The 13,614-nt window shown below is 48.0% G+C and overlaps 3 protein-coding genes across 3 annotated transcripts; 2 read left to right on the forward strand and 1 right to left on the reverse strand.

Moving 5' to 3' along the window:
- Positions 1-321: 321 nt before the first annotated feature.
- HOO65_030920 (uncharacterized protein) lies at positions 322-2,076 on the reverse strand (the record flags this gene model as incomplete). The annotated part of the gene is made up of 1 exon (XM_071000523.1): positions 322-2,076. The coding sequence occupies one exon, from the start codon at positions 2,074-2,076 to the stop codon at positions 322-324; it is 1,755 nt and encodes a 584-aa protein (XP_070860599.1).
- Positions 2,077-2,405: 329 nt separating this feature from the next.
- On the forward strand, positions 2,406-4,359 carry HOO65_030921 (Peptidyl-prolyl cis-trans isomerase cyp15; the record flags this gene model as incomplete). Its single annotated transcript, XM_071002025.1, has 2 exons — positions 2,406-4,133; positions 4,213-4,359. 2 exons carry the CDS (start codon positions 2,406-2,408, stop codon positions 4,357-4,359), a joined length of 1,875 nt encoding a protein of 624 aa, XP_070860600.1.
- Positions 4,360-10,337: 5,978 nt separating this feature from the next.
- Positions 10,338-13,379, forward strand: HOO65_030922 (c6 zinc finger domain containing protein; the record flags this gene model as incomplete). Its single annotated transcript, XM_071001848.1, has 8 exons — positions 10,338-10,396; positions 10,500-10,553; positions 10,644-11,795; positions 11,897-11,924; positions 12,100-12,127; positions 12,220-12,324; positions 12,384-13,315; positions 13,368-13,379. 8 exons carry the CDS (start codon positions 10,338-10,340, stop codon positions 13,377-13,379), a joined length of 2,370 nt encoding a protein of 789 aa, XP_070860601.1.
- Positions 13,380-13,614: the final 235 nt, after the last annotated feature.

Here is a 13,614-nt window from a genome sequence, read left to right on the forward strand (position 1 = left end):
GGCCCGTGGTCGATGAAATCCCTTATGCTGAGAAGAAAATTAGAAGAGAGGGCTTGAAGGGCTTTTTCCTTACGTGAGTCACTGTGAGGTGCTCCCCTCTGATGCTTGATTAGGTGTGGGTAGTGTTGACCCGATGCTCTCCATGGAAAGGTGTTATAGACCCACGAGCAAATCTCGACGACACTTTACACATGAGAGATGTTGTCTTGATGCAATTGTACTTTTTCTCTTTATTTCAAAGCCACATGCAAAAGGAAACGCCGTAAACTAATCATCTAAATCATGACCAAATGTGTGCCCGCTGCCCCTTCCTTTTCGCCTCTAGTTTCTTATCTCCCATGTTCGGATCTTGCCGCTGTCGTTCCCGACCGCCAGCGTTTTGCTGTCTGAGCTAAATGATACCGCCGTGATGCGACCTAGCGGAGTGTCAGCCGTAGGCCAGTTGCGATAAACCGTGCAGCTAGGCAGATGGGCCAAACGTAGAGCGTCTCTCTTTTCCCTGCTAGCAAATGCCATTAACTGGCCATCGGGTGAGAAGCTAATGGTGGTTACTGGCGTAACTAGCTGCTCAAAAACCTTGGTGGGGGTAGGCCGGGTGGTCATGACAATATCGCCCTCTTCGTTAAGAGTAAACAGGTTACCGCGATTGTAGATGTTGGTAATACCAGAGCTAGAACCAATGGCTACCCAGCCATCTTCACCTAGTTCTGTTGGACCTTGATGACCACCTAGGCCTAGAACAATGCCGCCAACGCAGCCTTCATCTCTCCACAGTCCAAGGAAGCGCTTGTCCACCATACTGAACTCTCCAACTTGGCCATCACGGCCCAAGATTGTCATGCCATCACCAGTGCTCCACCATGCAAAGTCGGCGATACCATGTCGACTGTCCAGGCGCGCAGCAGCGAGCCAGTTACTAGTGTTGGTGTCAACCACGTTGATTACACCGCCACCCTTGCGCGTAGAGGCGACGATACCCATATACCGGCCACAGGGGGATAGCTTAAAACGCTCCATTGACTTGTGCTCTTCTCTGTGTCCATATACGCGCGTTGTCTTTTGAACCACGCCAGACTCGAGATCCCAGCTATGGAAATATTTACGGCGACCGGCAAAAACCACCTTATCACCAGCAGGGTACCGGAACTCAGAGTGGCGCACATCAACTTGACGAGCCTGCACTGACGTTAGGCGCGGGTTGGGCGTTGGGTGGGCCTGGGGATCAATGTGGTGCAGGAAAAGAATGGAAGAGGGACTAGATGAGAGAAGGATAGGGAAGTGCGGATGGAACGAAAGACTTGTGACAGCACCACGGTGTGTGTCGGGGATATCGCGCGAGCGCTGGATGTCGAGAACCTCGGGACGCAATTTCCGGCGTTTTGTTGAGTTGATACTGCCCAGCTGACCAGCATTGCGCAGGAACGTGTCAATAGGCAGAGCGCCATACTCGTCGTCTACTTCAGAATCCGAAGAGCCTTCAGCATCAGACGACTGCCTTCTGCGGCGTTTAGCCGCTTGTGCCTGGCCAAATTGAGCCCACTTCGGCATGGGATTTAACTGCAGGTAGCTCTGCCGCAGTCGATCGGTGTATACAGAACCATTGACTGTATCGTCCTCGCCGGCCACTCGAAATTTGCGCAGTCTGGCAGCGCTGGTTAAGGACACTGTCATTCTTTCATCGTCGCTGTCCTCCCATGCTGGAGCCAGGGCTCCTTCCACAGCCGCACCGCCCAGTTTCTTTTCACCAGTAGTCGCAAAGTCCAAGTCGAACAGTTCCGAGTCGTCGAGCTCTTCAATATCATCGTCGTTCTTCGAGGTCGTGGTGAGTTGCATTCCAGCCTCGGCAGTGGCAGATGCCTCCAGATCATCGAAAAGCTGGCGGCGGAACCCAGAGCTGTTTCCCAGAACCAGACGCTCAAGTTCCTCCTCCACGGCGTCTTTAGTGAACATTGAGGGGTCTTTGTTCATGGAATCATCATCACTGTTCTGGTCAAAGCCGCCAAAATCAGACTCGGCAGAGTCCGAAAAGTAGTTCTCCGAACCACTATCGGGTTCCTGGTACTTCTTAGAAGACATTGGGAAATGGGCTTTTGCGATAAGGCCAGGCTATTTGCAGCAGGTATCAAGAAGATGCAGATAGATTATTTCTATATTTTCGCAAGTTTTTTTTTTTTTTCCTAGGCCAGTAGCCTTCCTAAAGTTTTTTGTGGGGCAAATGTAGCCCATTGGTGCGATAAGCCCTTATCAGTTCAGATTAGACAAGGCTTCACGGCCCATTGATGGTAGCTGCAGCCATAGTAACCTGGAAGCTTTTGACTACATCTTTTTTGCTAGTATTGCACCCATCGCATCATCGTTTTTTTGTTTCTTTTTTATTTTCTCGAATTTGCCTTAGTAATATCACAATGTCGGCTGTGCCACAGGACGAAGCTGCTGCAAAACGTAACCACTCGCAGTTTGCTGAAGATGACAGCTCTTCCGACGACGATATGGGCCCCCAGATGCCTTCTGAAGGCCCAAAGAAGAAACGCCGCACGCTGAAGTACGAAAAGGTCTATATCGCCTCGATGCCTGCCTCGACCAAATACTCCAAGTCACTCATGCATAAGGACAACCTGTTGTTTGTCACTATGACGCCCATTACTGAGTTTCTCATCACGTCTTCCATAGACGGCGTAGTCAAATTCTGGAAAAAAGTTGCACAAGGCATAGAATTTGTCAAGGAATTCAAAGCTCATGCCTCTGAAATCCGCGCCGTCTCCGTTAGTGACGATGGCCGCAGCTTTGCGACATGTGGAAACGACAACACCCTCAAGATCTTTGACGTCATCACGTTCGACTTGCTTGCCATGATAGAACTTGGCTATACACCCCGAACACTCTGTTGGGTGCACAGAAAGGGAGCTTCTGTCCCTTTGCTAGCCATATCGGACGAATCGAAGCCCCTCATACACATATACGACGGCCGAGGCGTCAAAAACGATCCCATTCATACCATTTCATCTCTCCACCGAAGCCCCGTGGAATTGATCGCATATAATGGAGTGTATGACTGTGCAGTCTCTTCGGATAGCAAGGGAATGATTGAATACTGGCGGCCAGGGGGCAATTTCGAGAAGCCGAGCGACGTGTTTGAATTCAAGTCTTCGACCGACCTATTTGCCTTCCGCAAAGCCAAATCAACGCCGACGTCACTAACCATGAGCCCTACTGGTAAACAATTTGCAATCTTTTCCCTACCAGACCGCAAGATTCGCATTTTCGATTTTGCCAGCGGCAAGCTTTCCCGCGCATATGACGAATCGCTACAGGTTCTGGAGGACCAGCAACAAATAGCATCAGGCAGCGATCGTCTCGATACGGTTGAATTTGGGAGACGGCTAGCCATAGAGCGCGAGATTGAGTCAGACACGTTCAAAAACAAAGCTAATATCATCTTCGACGAGTCTGGCCATTTCATCTTTTACGGATCTGTAGCCGGCATCAAGGTTGTCAACACGTTTACCAACCAAATTGTCAAAACATATGCCCGGGACGAAAACTTTCGCCCGCTCAATTTAGCCATCTACCAAGGGCAACCCCAAAAAAAAGGAATTACAACTGTTGAAATGGGCGCTTCCAGTAACCCGCTACTACAGGAGTCTGAGATTCGCGATCCAATACTCTTTGCCACGGGAATCAACAAAGTGCGGTTCTTCATGTTCACCAATGAAACTGAAATATCCAAGTCAACACGGGATGTCCAGAACGAAAAGCCAACAGTAATCAATGCCAAGGCCAAGGCTGAAAAGGAGCGCAAAGCGCAATCTGGTACTGGCGCCGTTATTCACACTAGCTTTGGCGATATTCAAATCCGACTATTCCCCGACGCGGCCCCCAAGGCTGTAGAGAACTTTGTTACTCACTCCAGATCCGGATACTACAACAACACCATCTTCCATCGTGTCATTGAGAAGTTTATGATTCAATGCGGCGATCCTCTAGGTGACGGTACCGGTGGCGAAAGCATCTGGGGCGGTGAGTTTGAAGACGAGTTTAGCACACTGAAGCATGACCGACCTTTTACCGTCAGTATGGCAAATGCAGGCCCCAACACAAACGGCAGTCAATTCTTCATTACGACAGAAAAAACAGTAAGTTGTTTGTTGTCAGCTCTGGGCTATGTGCATGCAGATGGATGGAGACGCTAATCTATGATTTTCTTTGATGCAGTCATGGTTGGATGGAAAACACACCATTTTTGGCCGCGCAACACAAGGCCTCGATGTGATTCGAAAGATTGAAAAGACACGCACACAACGCTCGCCGGAGGGAAAGCCTGTCGAGGACATTAAAATCCTCAGCATTGATGTCCTATAATTTGCCAAAGAGAGCGGGCGTTAATATAGTTGGGTCTTAGCTGCATATCCAAAACATACTTTTGCACTCACTCATCCTTGTTTTTGTTATCCCCTGTATTGTTATTGGCCTATGTTATTTTCTGGAATACCCCATGTGAGACTTGGAAGAAGGAAGGCAAGGCAAGCCAGGTTGCTGCTATAACGAGTAAAAGGTAAGCAGAGTTGAGAGCGGGGATAGCGGGCCATTGCTTGTCTGTCTATCCGACACGGTGATAGTGCAGGCTCTATCTTGCCGGACAAACAAATGATGTGAATGACTTGTACACAGTCTAGAAGCGGCCGAGGTGACGGATCACTCACAAAAGACTCAGGTATTGTCACCCTATTGCTAGAGATGAGTGTGGTAGATGTATTGCACACACGGGGAGATGCGCAGCTTCGTCAGGGTCTTGAAAGAGGGGCAGCCGACGAAGAGGGGAAATGAGAGAAGCAGAGTCATAAGACATCCAAACACTTTGCCTGGCCTGCTGTCTAGCCCCCCGTCTGTCTAGTCCTCATGATGAAACATGCACGATGTGGGCAGCCACAATCATGGCTGCGAGGTTAAGTGCATTTCTTTAATAGCAGCATGCAGTTTAAGTAGCACATGAACCTGCACCTAGACCCATACAGCTAGTGATGCTAGCCCGGTATGAAACTTCGAGTGGCAAGATTCTAGGCCTAGTCTTTCTTTTTTCTTCAACCTTGCTCGGCTGCCCACGAATGTAGGTACATGGAAAGGAAAGAGGAAACGAGGAGGGAAACGAGGGAGAAAAATTCGGTTGAGAAATGCGGCCAAATGGAACGCTTGAATTCAAGCCCAGCACTAACCATCATAAGCCAGGCTGCTGCAGAGTCACAAGCCTAGCCGGGTAGGGATCCGCAAACCCGGTGTTGACAGTCTTCCAAGAAAGAAGTCTTTGCCTACTCTCCTGCCCCTCCTCGCACACCCACATGCATGCATTAGAGCATGGGATAGCATACATAAGAAGTATGGGTAGAACTAAAACTCGGTTATGGACCGCAAGGCCCTGGTCATAGTCGTATGTTTGTTTACGCTTCTTCTTTGGTTGGAGTCGACGGTCTAGGCCCGTCCGTCTCAAAGAAGCTGAATGAGCTAGCCAGGAAAGAAGCGGCAAGACAAGCTAAGCATATCCGTGTGTCTGTATAAAAGGAGCCATCACAAGTAAGCAGCCCAGCAAAGTGATAGAGTAGACTGAGATCACAAGAGCCCTCTTTTTGGCCTTCCAGCAGTTGTCTTTTGTGACAACAACCATCCTTTCCCTGCATCTTCGCAGTGGCGTGTATGTTTTATATCCCAGCTTTTCCCAGGGGCTCTCTTTTTTCTTCCGCCCGCCACAATACTCCGTATCTCACGCATCGACGTGCGCGATCCGCCCCACGCAAAGACTGCACTCTTTGAGTTTTTGCCCTCCGTTTGCTAGCACCCCCTATCGCCGGCGGCGTTCGTTTCCTATATGCGCAGATGCGATTCGAAGTCTACACAACTATCCCGAGACCCGCTGTGTTTGCATTCGTTTGTAGTATAATGAGCAGAAGATGCAATGGTAAGGGTTAGCGACTCGCACGCACGCCACAGCATTTTATCTGCATGCTACCAAGATAGCGCTGGCACGGCAAATAAATACACACAGCCCATTCGCCCACATACGCGAAATAAAAGAAAACATGGTATGAAAAACTGCATCCTCTCCTCCCATCTTCCTATCTTCAATGCAACTCTAAAAATTCTACCTTACGTCGGGGGGCCTGGTCTGCATTGGAGGGTCTTGTCGATGCCCGAAGCGACTATGCGGAAATGTGCAAGGAAGAAGGGTTGCCAGGAAAAAAGCCAAGGTTACGGCAACACTCGGAGCGTAGGGAGAAAAGGAAGCACTAAATCGCCGGCTCGTTACGCCCTGACTGTCTTTATTTATGACATGCGAACTAGACTGGTCGAGATACAAGATACATGGGCTGCTGTAGTGGTGCTGCCCAGTACGCAAGTTATCCCTCGTATTTGCCCTGTGCCCCATCTTTTCTTTCTCATGCCTTTCCGCGTGCCTTGGCAAGGGGAGAAACTACCTACGTCATCCTTTGGGCTCTACCTGAAAATTTGGCTGTGGCTCATTGGATTGCTAGCCGCCTTTGGGTTTGGACTGTTTACTTCTCACTTGTAAACGGTGATTGCTTGGTACTACGAACAGGCAGGATAGTGCCTGTTTCGATCTTCACGCTTCTTTATTTCCGAATACAGCTGTGCTCAAGACATGCTCGTTTGTTTGTAGCGTTTGTTTGTCATTGATGCCTCAGCTCCTGCTTGAGCTCTCAGACCGCTTCATATGCGCACTAGCGTTGCATTAAATACTGACAAAGTTGGTGGTGGAGGGCCTGTCAACTTTTGGTGTTGAGCATGTATCTAGGCGTATGTGTGGATAGGCTGCTGTCTATAGACACTGGCTGGCATAGACACCTGGGTTGGCGATTCAGCATAAGCGTGCTGGATCTTGGTGCATGAGTGTATGTGCACGCAAATGACAGATTTGTGCGTGGTTATATAATGTGTAATGTGCATCTTGTTGTAGTGCTCTTGTGGGGCGGGCGATGGAGCTAGAATCCCATTGTTCCTATTGTCGAGAAGTGGGAAATGAACAATGGCCAGTTTTGAAATGCCTGCAAAGACGCCACTAAGCTAGCTGTAGGGGATAAGGGGAAAAAAACCCCCAAAAAAGTACTTATTGGGCTAAAGTGCCTTGCTTATATTCACTCCCGCCTATCTAGCCATTATATTTGTGTATGTACGGGATGCAGCAAACTGTGCAAGGACTTTTCATCTGATGGCGAAGGAGTCGAGACTTGGCCGGGTCAGAGATAAATAACTGTATAAGTCTCCGAGAGACTGAGTGGCTTGTAAGTCAAACTTCATCTCATCTTTAGTGAGCAACGGTCCATTTTTTGAGGCCCTTTTAGCGGGTTCTTTTTGGTCCTCCTCTTGTCGCTTTCCCTCACCCGTACAAGGGTCTCGTTCTGCCGCCATCTCTTACCCCCTTCAGAGTACTTTAATTTTTTGCTTGGTAGGGTTTTGCTACAGCATGTGTACGGGGAAATCGGCTGTTGTAGCTGTGACAAGATCAACCAACTTGTTGGAGAATGAGTGCGTGCATAGGTGTAGTGGGTGGAAGGGTGTCGTTCATTTGTGCTGTGCATATATATATATATGGATATGTGACGTGGCTGCACGTGAATGTGCACATTTGCATAAAAAGCGGGTGTATTGTGGCGGTATAACGGCAGCATAGCTTGGCTAGAGGAAGGCAGGTAGTAGCATCGACATTTAAGAGCTCTCGCCATCTTGAAATCTGGCGAGCAAGCACGCATTTGCTGGGCCGCCCACTTGCGTTCTTTCTGTTCTTGCTTTCATAGTGGGTGGGGCGGGGCGGGGCTTATCTAGCCAGTGTCTGCTAGAGGGCCTACACTACTATACAGTTTACTATGCACTTGGTACCTGGTACTTGCATTCGTGTATTTGCAAGTACCCGCCAGTACTGCCTGTAGCGCAGATACCATGCTTCCATTTTCCATCTTTTCTCTTCTCTTATTCTTCTCTTCCTGCTTCCTTCCCTTCCTTTTTATTGTCTTTTGCCCTTGGCTCCGTTGGGCAGGCATAGCCAGTTAGTTGCCAACACAGTCCTCCAACCCGCCGCCCATCTGTCTGTCAGCAAAGCAGCAAGATGGGGCTAGTCAATCGCCGCAAAAAAGCCAGATCCCAGCTATAGCACCACTAAAAATGTCCGCAAGTTACCTAAAGTGACAGTACACAGCAAAGCGTGAGATACAGGTGACATGGAGGTGACTTTTCTGCGGTCGTAGCATTAGACGCTTCTATTCCGCAACAACCATCTGCCAGCATGGCAATACTACGCCCCCATTATATGACAGACAACTAGCCAGACCACCAAGGGAGGTCGGCCATGGCCCATTGTTGGCGACTGTATCAGCTGCCCGCATAGCTACTTGGGATATTTACTTAGCTTCATATAGCATGATACGATATGATCGTCGCCCTGAAGTCTCTCCTGTAGAATAAATCGCCATTTTACTTCCATCTCACAGGTAGCGAGCCCATATGCACGTAATCCGCAGGAAGGGAATCAGGAAGGAGAGGACGGAGAGCAAGAAGAGGAGAAGAGGAGGAGCAAGGCAGATCAGCAAAGAAAGGGCAGGGAAAAGAAGCGAAGCAGAAGAAGGGTAGGAAGAAACGAGGTTGGCCTGGGTATCCACTTCTCCGTTTGCTTTTACCATTCGAAAGGGCATGCGCCTGCCTACCATCGCCAAATGGAGTAGTTGCAGAGCAAGTTAAACCAGCAGCGTTATTTCGTTGTTTCTTTGTTCACGGCCTGCTCTTCTTTTAGGCTGTTACCACCCTGGCTCATTTGAGCTCATCAGGGTCGCTCTTCTCCTGCCTTCTTTATTATTTTTCTTTTTTTTTTTTCTTTTTTTCCTCTTTCCCGCACGCGTCTTTTGCCTCTTGGACAGGGACATCTTCTCCCCCGCTCACCACCAAATTTTCTCCCTTCCTTTTTTTCATCATCTTTTTGTTTTCAACGGGCATTCTCTCTACACCGAGATAAGATCTCCTCGTAGTCGCCTTGACCCAGGCTTATTGGTTTGGGCATCGTTCATCGTCCTGCAGGCATGCCATAATTAAGACTCAGCGTCTAGCTGATTTGCATCTCTCTGCCTCTTCTCCCTCTTCACTAGCTCACCCGTGTTTGACTCCATGACGTCCAAGACAATACACATCATAATCACATCCTTCACCTTTACTTCACACTTCTCTTTCAAGCCACACCCCGCCGCGCAGCTACAGCAGACTGGTAGCTTCTGTTGTACGTGCATACCCTGTTTTACGACTTGTTTGATCTAGCAAATTTCCGTTCGACTCGGGTCCGTTTGGTATGAAGTTATATTGCTTGCTCTAGGTGACTAGACTTGCAGCTTTATTCCTTTTCTTTTAACATAGCTTTTTTTTTCTTATTTCCATTCTCCTGTCAGGGTTTCTTTTATTCCCTTTTTATTATTGTTCCTCTTCACCCCTCCCCGTCTCCCCCAAATGAAAAAAACTCGTCTCTCTTGATAGCTACCACATCGCCTTGCCATAGCCAGCCACACACCTCTCCTCAAACCACGATCCAACAACTTAACCCCCTCCCCCACTTAAGGCTGCATACATAAGTGTAAACCAGCCCTCAGTCTTTCTCTATTTAGCCTTCTTCTTTTTTACCACTGGAAATGCTTAGAAGCAGCTTGCTTTTCATCTGAACAGTAAAGACCTGTCTCGAGACGCACTCCCCACCCACTTTGCCTGTCTTGGCCTTACTCTGCATTAAACGACATTTGTCTTGGTGTGCAGCAAGCAGTCCGTCATAAAAGTCTCCTCCCTGCAACATTCCGAGCATAGAGCTGCAAATCCGCACGTTGGATATCTTACAACGGCATCTTCCACACTGTCCCAACTATCTATATCTAGATCCCTTATTTATTCTTCTTTCTTCCTCTTCATTCCAGATAACCGTCTCATCAAATCTCGAATTGTATCCCCAAGCTTCATACTTGTCTTGATCCGATTCAGTCCCCATCGCTTTGTTTTCTAGCATCGCCTCTTTTTAACTATTGTTTGTCGTGCCTGGATAATAGAACCCGTACACAGACGTCGCGCCTTCGACCCAGACAGACAGACAGACAACTACACTACACTACACTACACTGACTCACAATCTTCTTTGGTCGATCACAGCTTCTTTGAGGCTGCCAAACGGCGCATGTACTACTAGCACTACGTCCTATCCAGCCAAGCCACATCTGATTGTGGGGATGTATGTGGATAGTCTTTTCTGATTGTCTCAAGTTATTTTTTCATTTGATACTTGCCATAAAACACCATATATCCTCTTTATAATGCCGCGTCCTAAGAAGCCAGGCGCCGAACCTAAGAAACGGAGCCGCACCGGGTGTTGGTAAGAGTCTAGCTCACAAAATCCCGCGTTGGCTGAACCAAATATTACTTGGTGTTTTCCAACCCACCGTGAGTACAAATATCCAGGCTAACACGCTGTCTAGGCCGTGCAAAGGACGCAAAGTCAAGTGTGGCGAAGAACGTCCTCGGTGTACAAAGTAAGTAAATACCCTTCCTACACGGTTACCCCTAGGTTAAGCCAAGCCTGGTGCAGCAATGGCCTGTATTGCTAACATACGTAACTTTAGTTGCGAGAGAGTTGGAGAAAAATGTGATTATAGCATTCGACTCAACTGGGATAGCCGAAGGGGAAAGAAAACTCCGGACTTCAATAATGAATCCAACCCCGGTATGGCGCGGCTATCAAATCATCATGAGCTCACTATTGTGAACCACCCCGCAATGGGTAACATGAAACAGATCCAGCCAGCCCCTCCGAAACCAAAAAGCATTTCCATGAACTCATCCGATGCTATAAGTTTGCGGCCGGCAATGTCTTTGTCACAACCCGTTCCATCGGGTTCTCGCAGAAATAAATCCTCATCACAACAAGGATCTAGCTTGCGAAGCTCCCCAGAGCACCGTTCTCACTCTTTATCCTCCATTACCAACTTTAACGCGCCAATGCAACCTTCTGAATCTCTAGTCAACCCTCACTCATCTGATGTGTCTCCCTCAAACAGGCCGTCATCTGAAAATCGCTCGCCTCAACCATTCCCAAGGGGGAGCATGTTTTCCACCTTTCAAGCCAATATCAATGTTCCAGATGCCAAATATGTTTCTCCCCAGTCATCGCAACCGCTTCTACATTCTATACAGCTTCCTACAGCAGTTAGCCAGACGGAAAGATTTTATCCTCGGCCGCGGCAACCGTCATCTAATAGCTCGCAAAGTCCTAGCTTGCTTGAACATCTCAAAGACAACTCGCCTAGAACTCCCGCGCAAAGCAGCCCCTGTAGCGAAGATGATTCTCACCTCTCTAGATTGGTCGATTTCAAGCGTTCGCCGCCACTACAATCCCCCGTTCCACGTCTTGATGTCAACTCGCTGCTATCTGACAACCCCATCGAGTATCCCCAGCGCGCATTTCCGATATCTGTCAAATGGAGTGACATTGGAAAATGGGATGAGGCTAAACTTGCAACTACAACCCCAGATGACACCTTTTTCTTTGGCTTCGATTTGGGTAGAAAGGACCGTGACTTGATGAATAACGACGATGCCAACGCCATTTTCTCCGAAATTCCCATTAACGGCGAGATTGCCGCCGAGAGCCCCCCAAATAGCCAGGATATTCGTGTGTCATCAGCTTGGTGTCCAATGGATACCAAGGATGTTGATTACTATAGGGATCCTATACGCATTGTGATACCGCGCAAGTATATGCCGCTTCCACCTTTGTAAGTATTTTTTTATCCTGCTCTTTTAGTATTACGATACAGACAACTTCGTCTCTTCCGGTATTTGAGGGATTACTATAACTAACATATCTGCTACCAAGACTTGCTGAAAACCCTATGCACCTACTTGTAAGTCATCCGCTGTGTGCATTCCTGAATTAGCTAGGAAAAGTAAATACTAACTTTTTTATTTCTAGTATTTTGTAAGGCTCGAAACTCAGTTCGTTTTCATTGAGATTATGTTCTTCTCTGTGCTCCGTGGTCTCGAGACTGACTACTAATTTCTTTTTGCGCTTTTTTACAGCATCATTTTCTTAACCACACAGCTAAAGGTAGGACGTGGGAACTTGAAAGCTTGAGTCACAAGTCATATCCCATATCCTAACAACCAGAACTCAATGCTGATGACTATATTCTCTTCTAGTTTTGATGCCGTATGATGACATCGAACGTAATCCTTATCGGAATGTTTTGCCAGAGATTGCCGTTGCGGAACCTCACTTGCTTCGGTTGCTTTTGGCGTATTCGGGTGAGTTTCAAGTTGCCTATTTGTGACGAGAATGCCCTTACTAATTAACCTACTACTAGCTTCCCACCGCGCTCGCCTGTTGGGCCACAAGGAGCCGGAACTTCGAATGGCGCAATGGATTCTTGAAGTTATCCCCCAAGTCAAAATCGGCCTGAACCCCGATAATTCCAAAGCATCCATCGCCAACCTTGCCTCCAGCATTATGTTGGCTTCATTGGAAGTCATATCTCCCAATGCATTTGGGTCTGAGATTAGTTGGCAAAAACACTTGATCACCGCACGTTATCTGATGATGAATCGGAACTTGTGGCGTTCGAACAAAAACACTAAAGAAGGCGAGTGCTGCGCTTTCTTGTGGAGTTGGTTCGTCTATCTTGATCTTCTGGGCAGTCTTAGTGGAGGGCCCTGGTCTCAGGATATCTCATCTAACTGGGTTGGATACTATGACAGTATCGGCGATGATCAGGGAGATATGGACGAGATCGACTGCATAATGGGATTTACCATACGCTGTGTCCGTCTTTTAGCTCGGGTTTCCGACTTGTGTCGCAGGAGCGACTCTCAGCGCTTCAACCCTGAACGTTCTATCAACCATGACTGGAGGCCAGACCAAGAGACCCTGGCAAGAGCAAAGCACCTCGATGATTCCCTCAGGGAAAGCATGGGACGCAATGGACATATATGTGATCATGTCAGGCCAGGCGTTGATCGCTCGAGCTTGGCAGAGATGTTCGCTACTAATGAGGCGTTTCATTGGGCTGGCCTTGTCCATTTACACCAGCGTGCATTGGGCAAGCCAAAGGAGCACAAAGATGTGGCATATGCAGTCAACAAGATCATCCAGTGCATGGACAAGGTTCGCGACAGCGGCACTGGCGAGATGGGTATTCTATTTCCCATGTTTACAGCTGGTTGTAATACAACGCGAGGAGAAGACCGGCAGAAAATTGACAACCGCTTCAATAATATTGAGGCGCATGGAATGAAGCAAGTAAGTTGGCCAGCCGTATGACGGCATTAACATAAACACACACTCGGCAAAGACAGCATACTAACCTCTATCACTATTTGTAGGTGTCTAAAGCGCGGAAGTTATTGAAGAAAGTGTGGGAGTTAAACCAGCCGTGGGAAACACTACTGAAAGATGAGTTTATTGGCTGAACTCCTCATCGTCAGCTATGAACTCGGGGAACAGGTTTTTTACTTGTATTTTCCTATGGCCCGTGAAGTGGTCTCTTATTCACATATATTTGGTGACTACCAGTTATTGAGATAAGTTAGAGCTTGTAT

The sequence above is a fragment of the Ceratocystis lukuohia genome (genome assembly GCF_044167205.1).
Source record: "Ceratocystis lukuohia strain C4212 chromosome Unknown Supercontig3_pilon, whole genome shotgun sequence".
In the NCBI taxonomy this organism is placed as follows: domain Eukaryota; kingdom Fungi; phylum Ascomycota; class Sordariomycetes; order Microascales; family Ceratocystidaceae; genus Ceratocystis; species Ceratocystis lukuohia.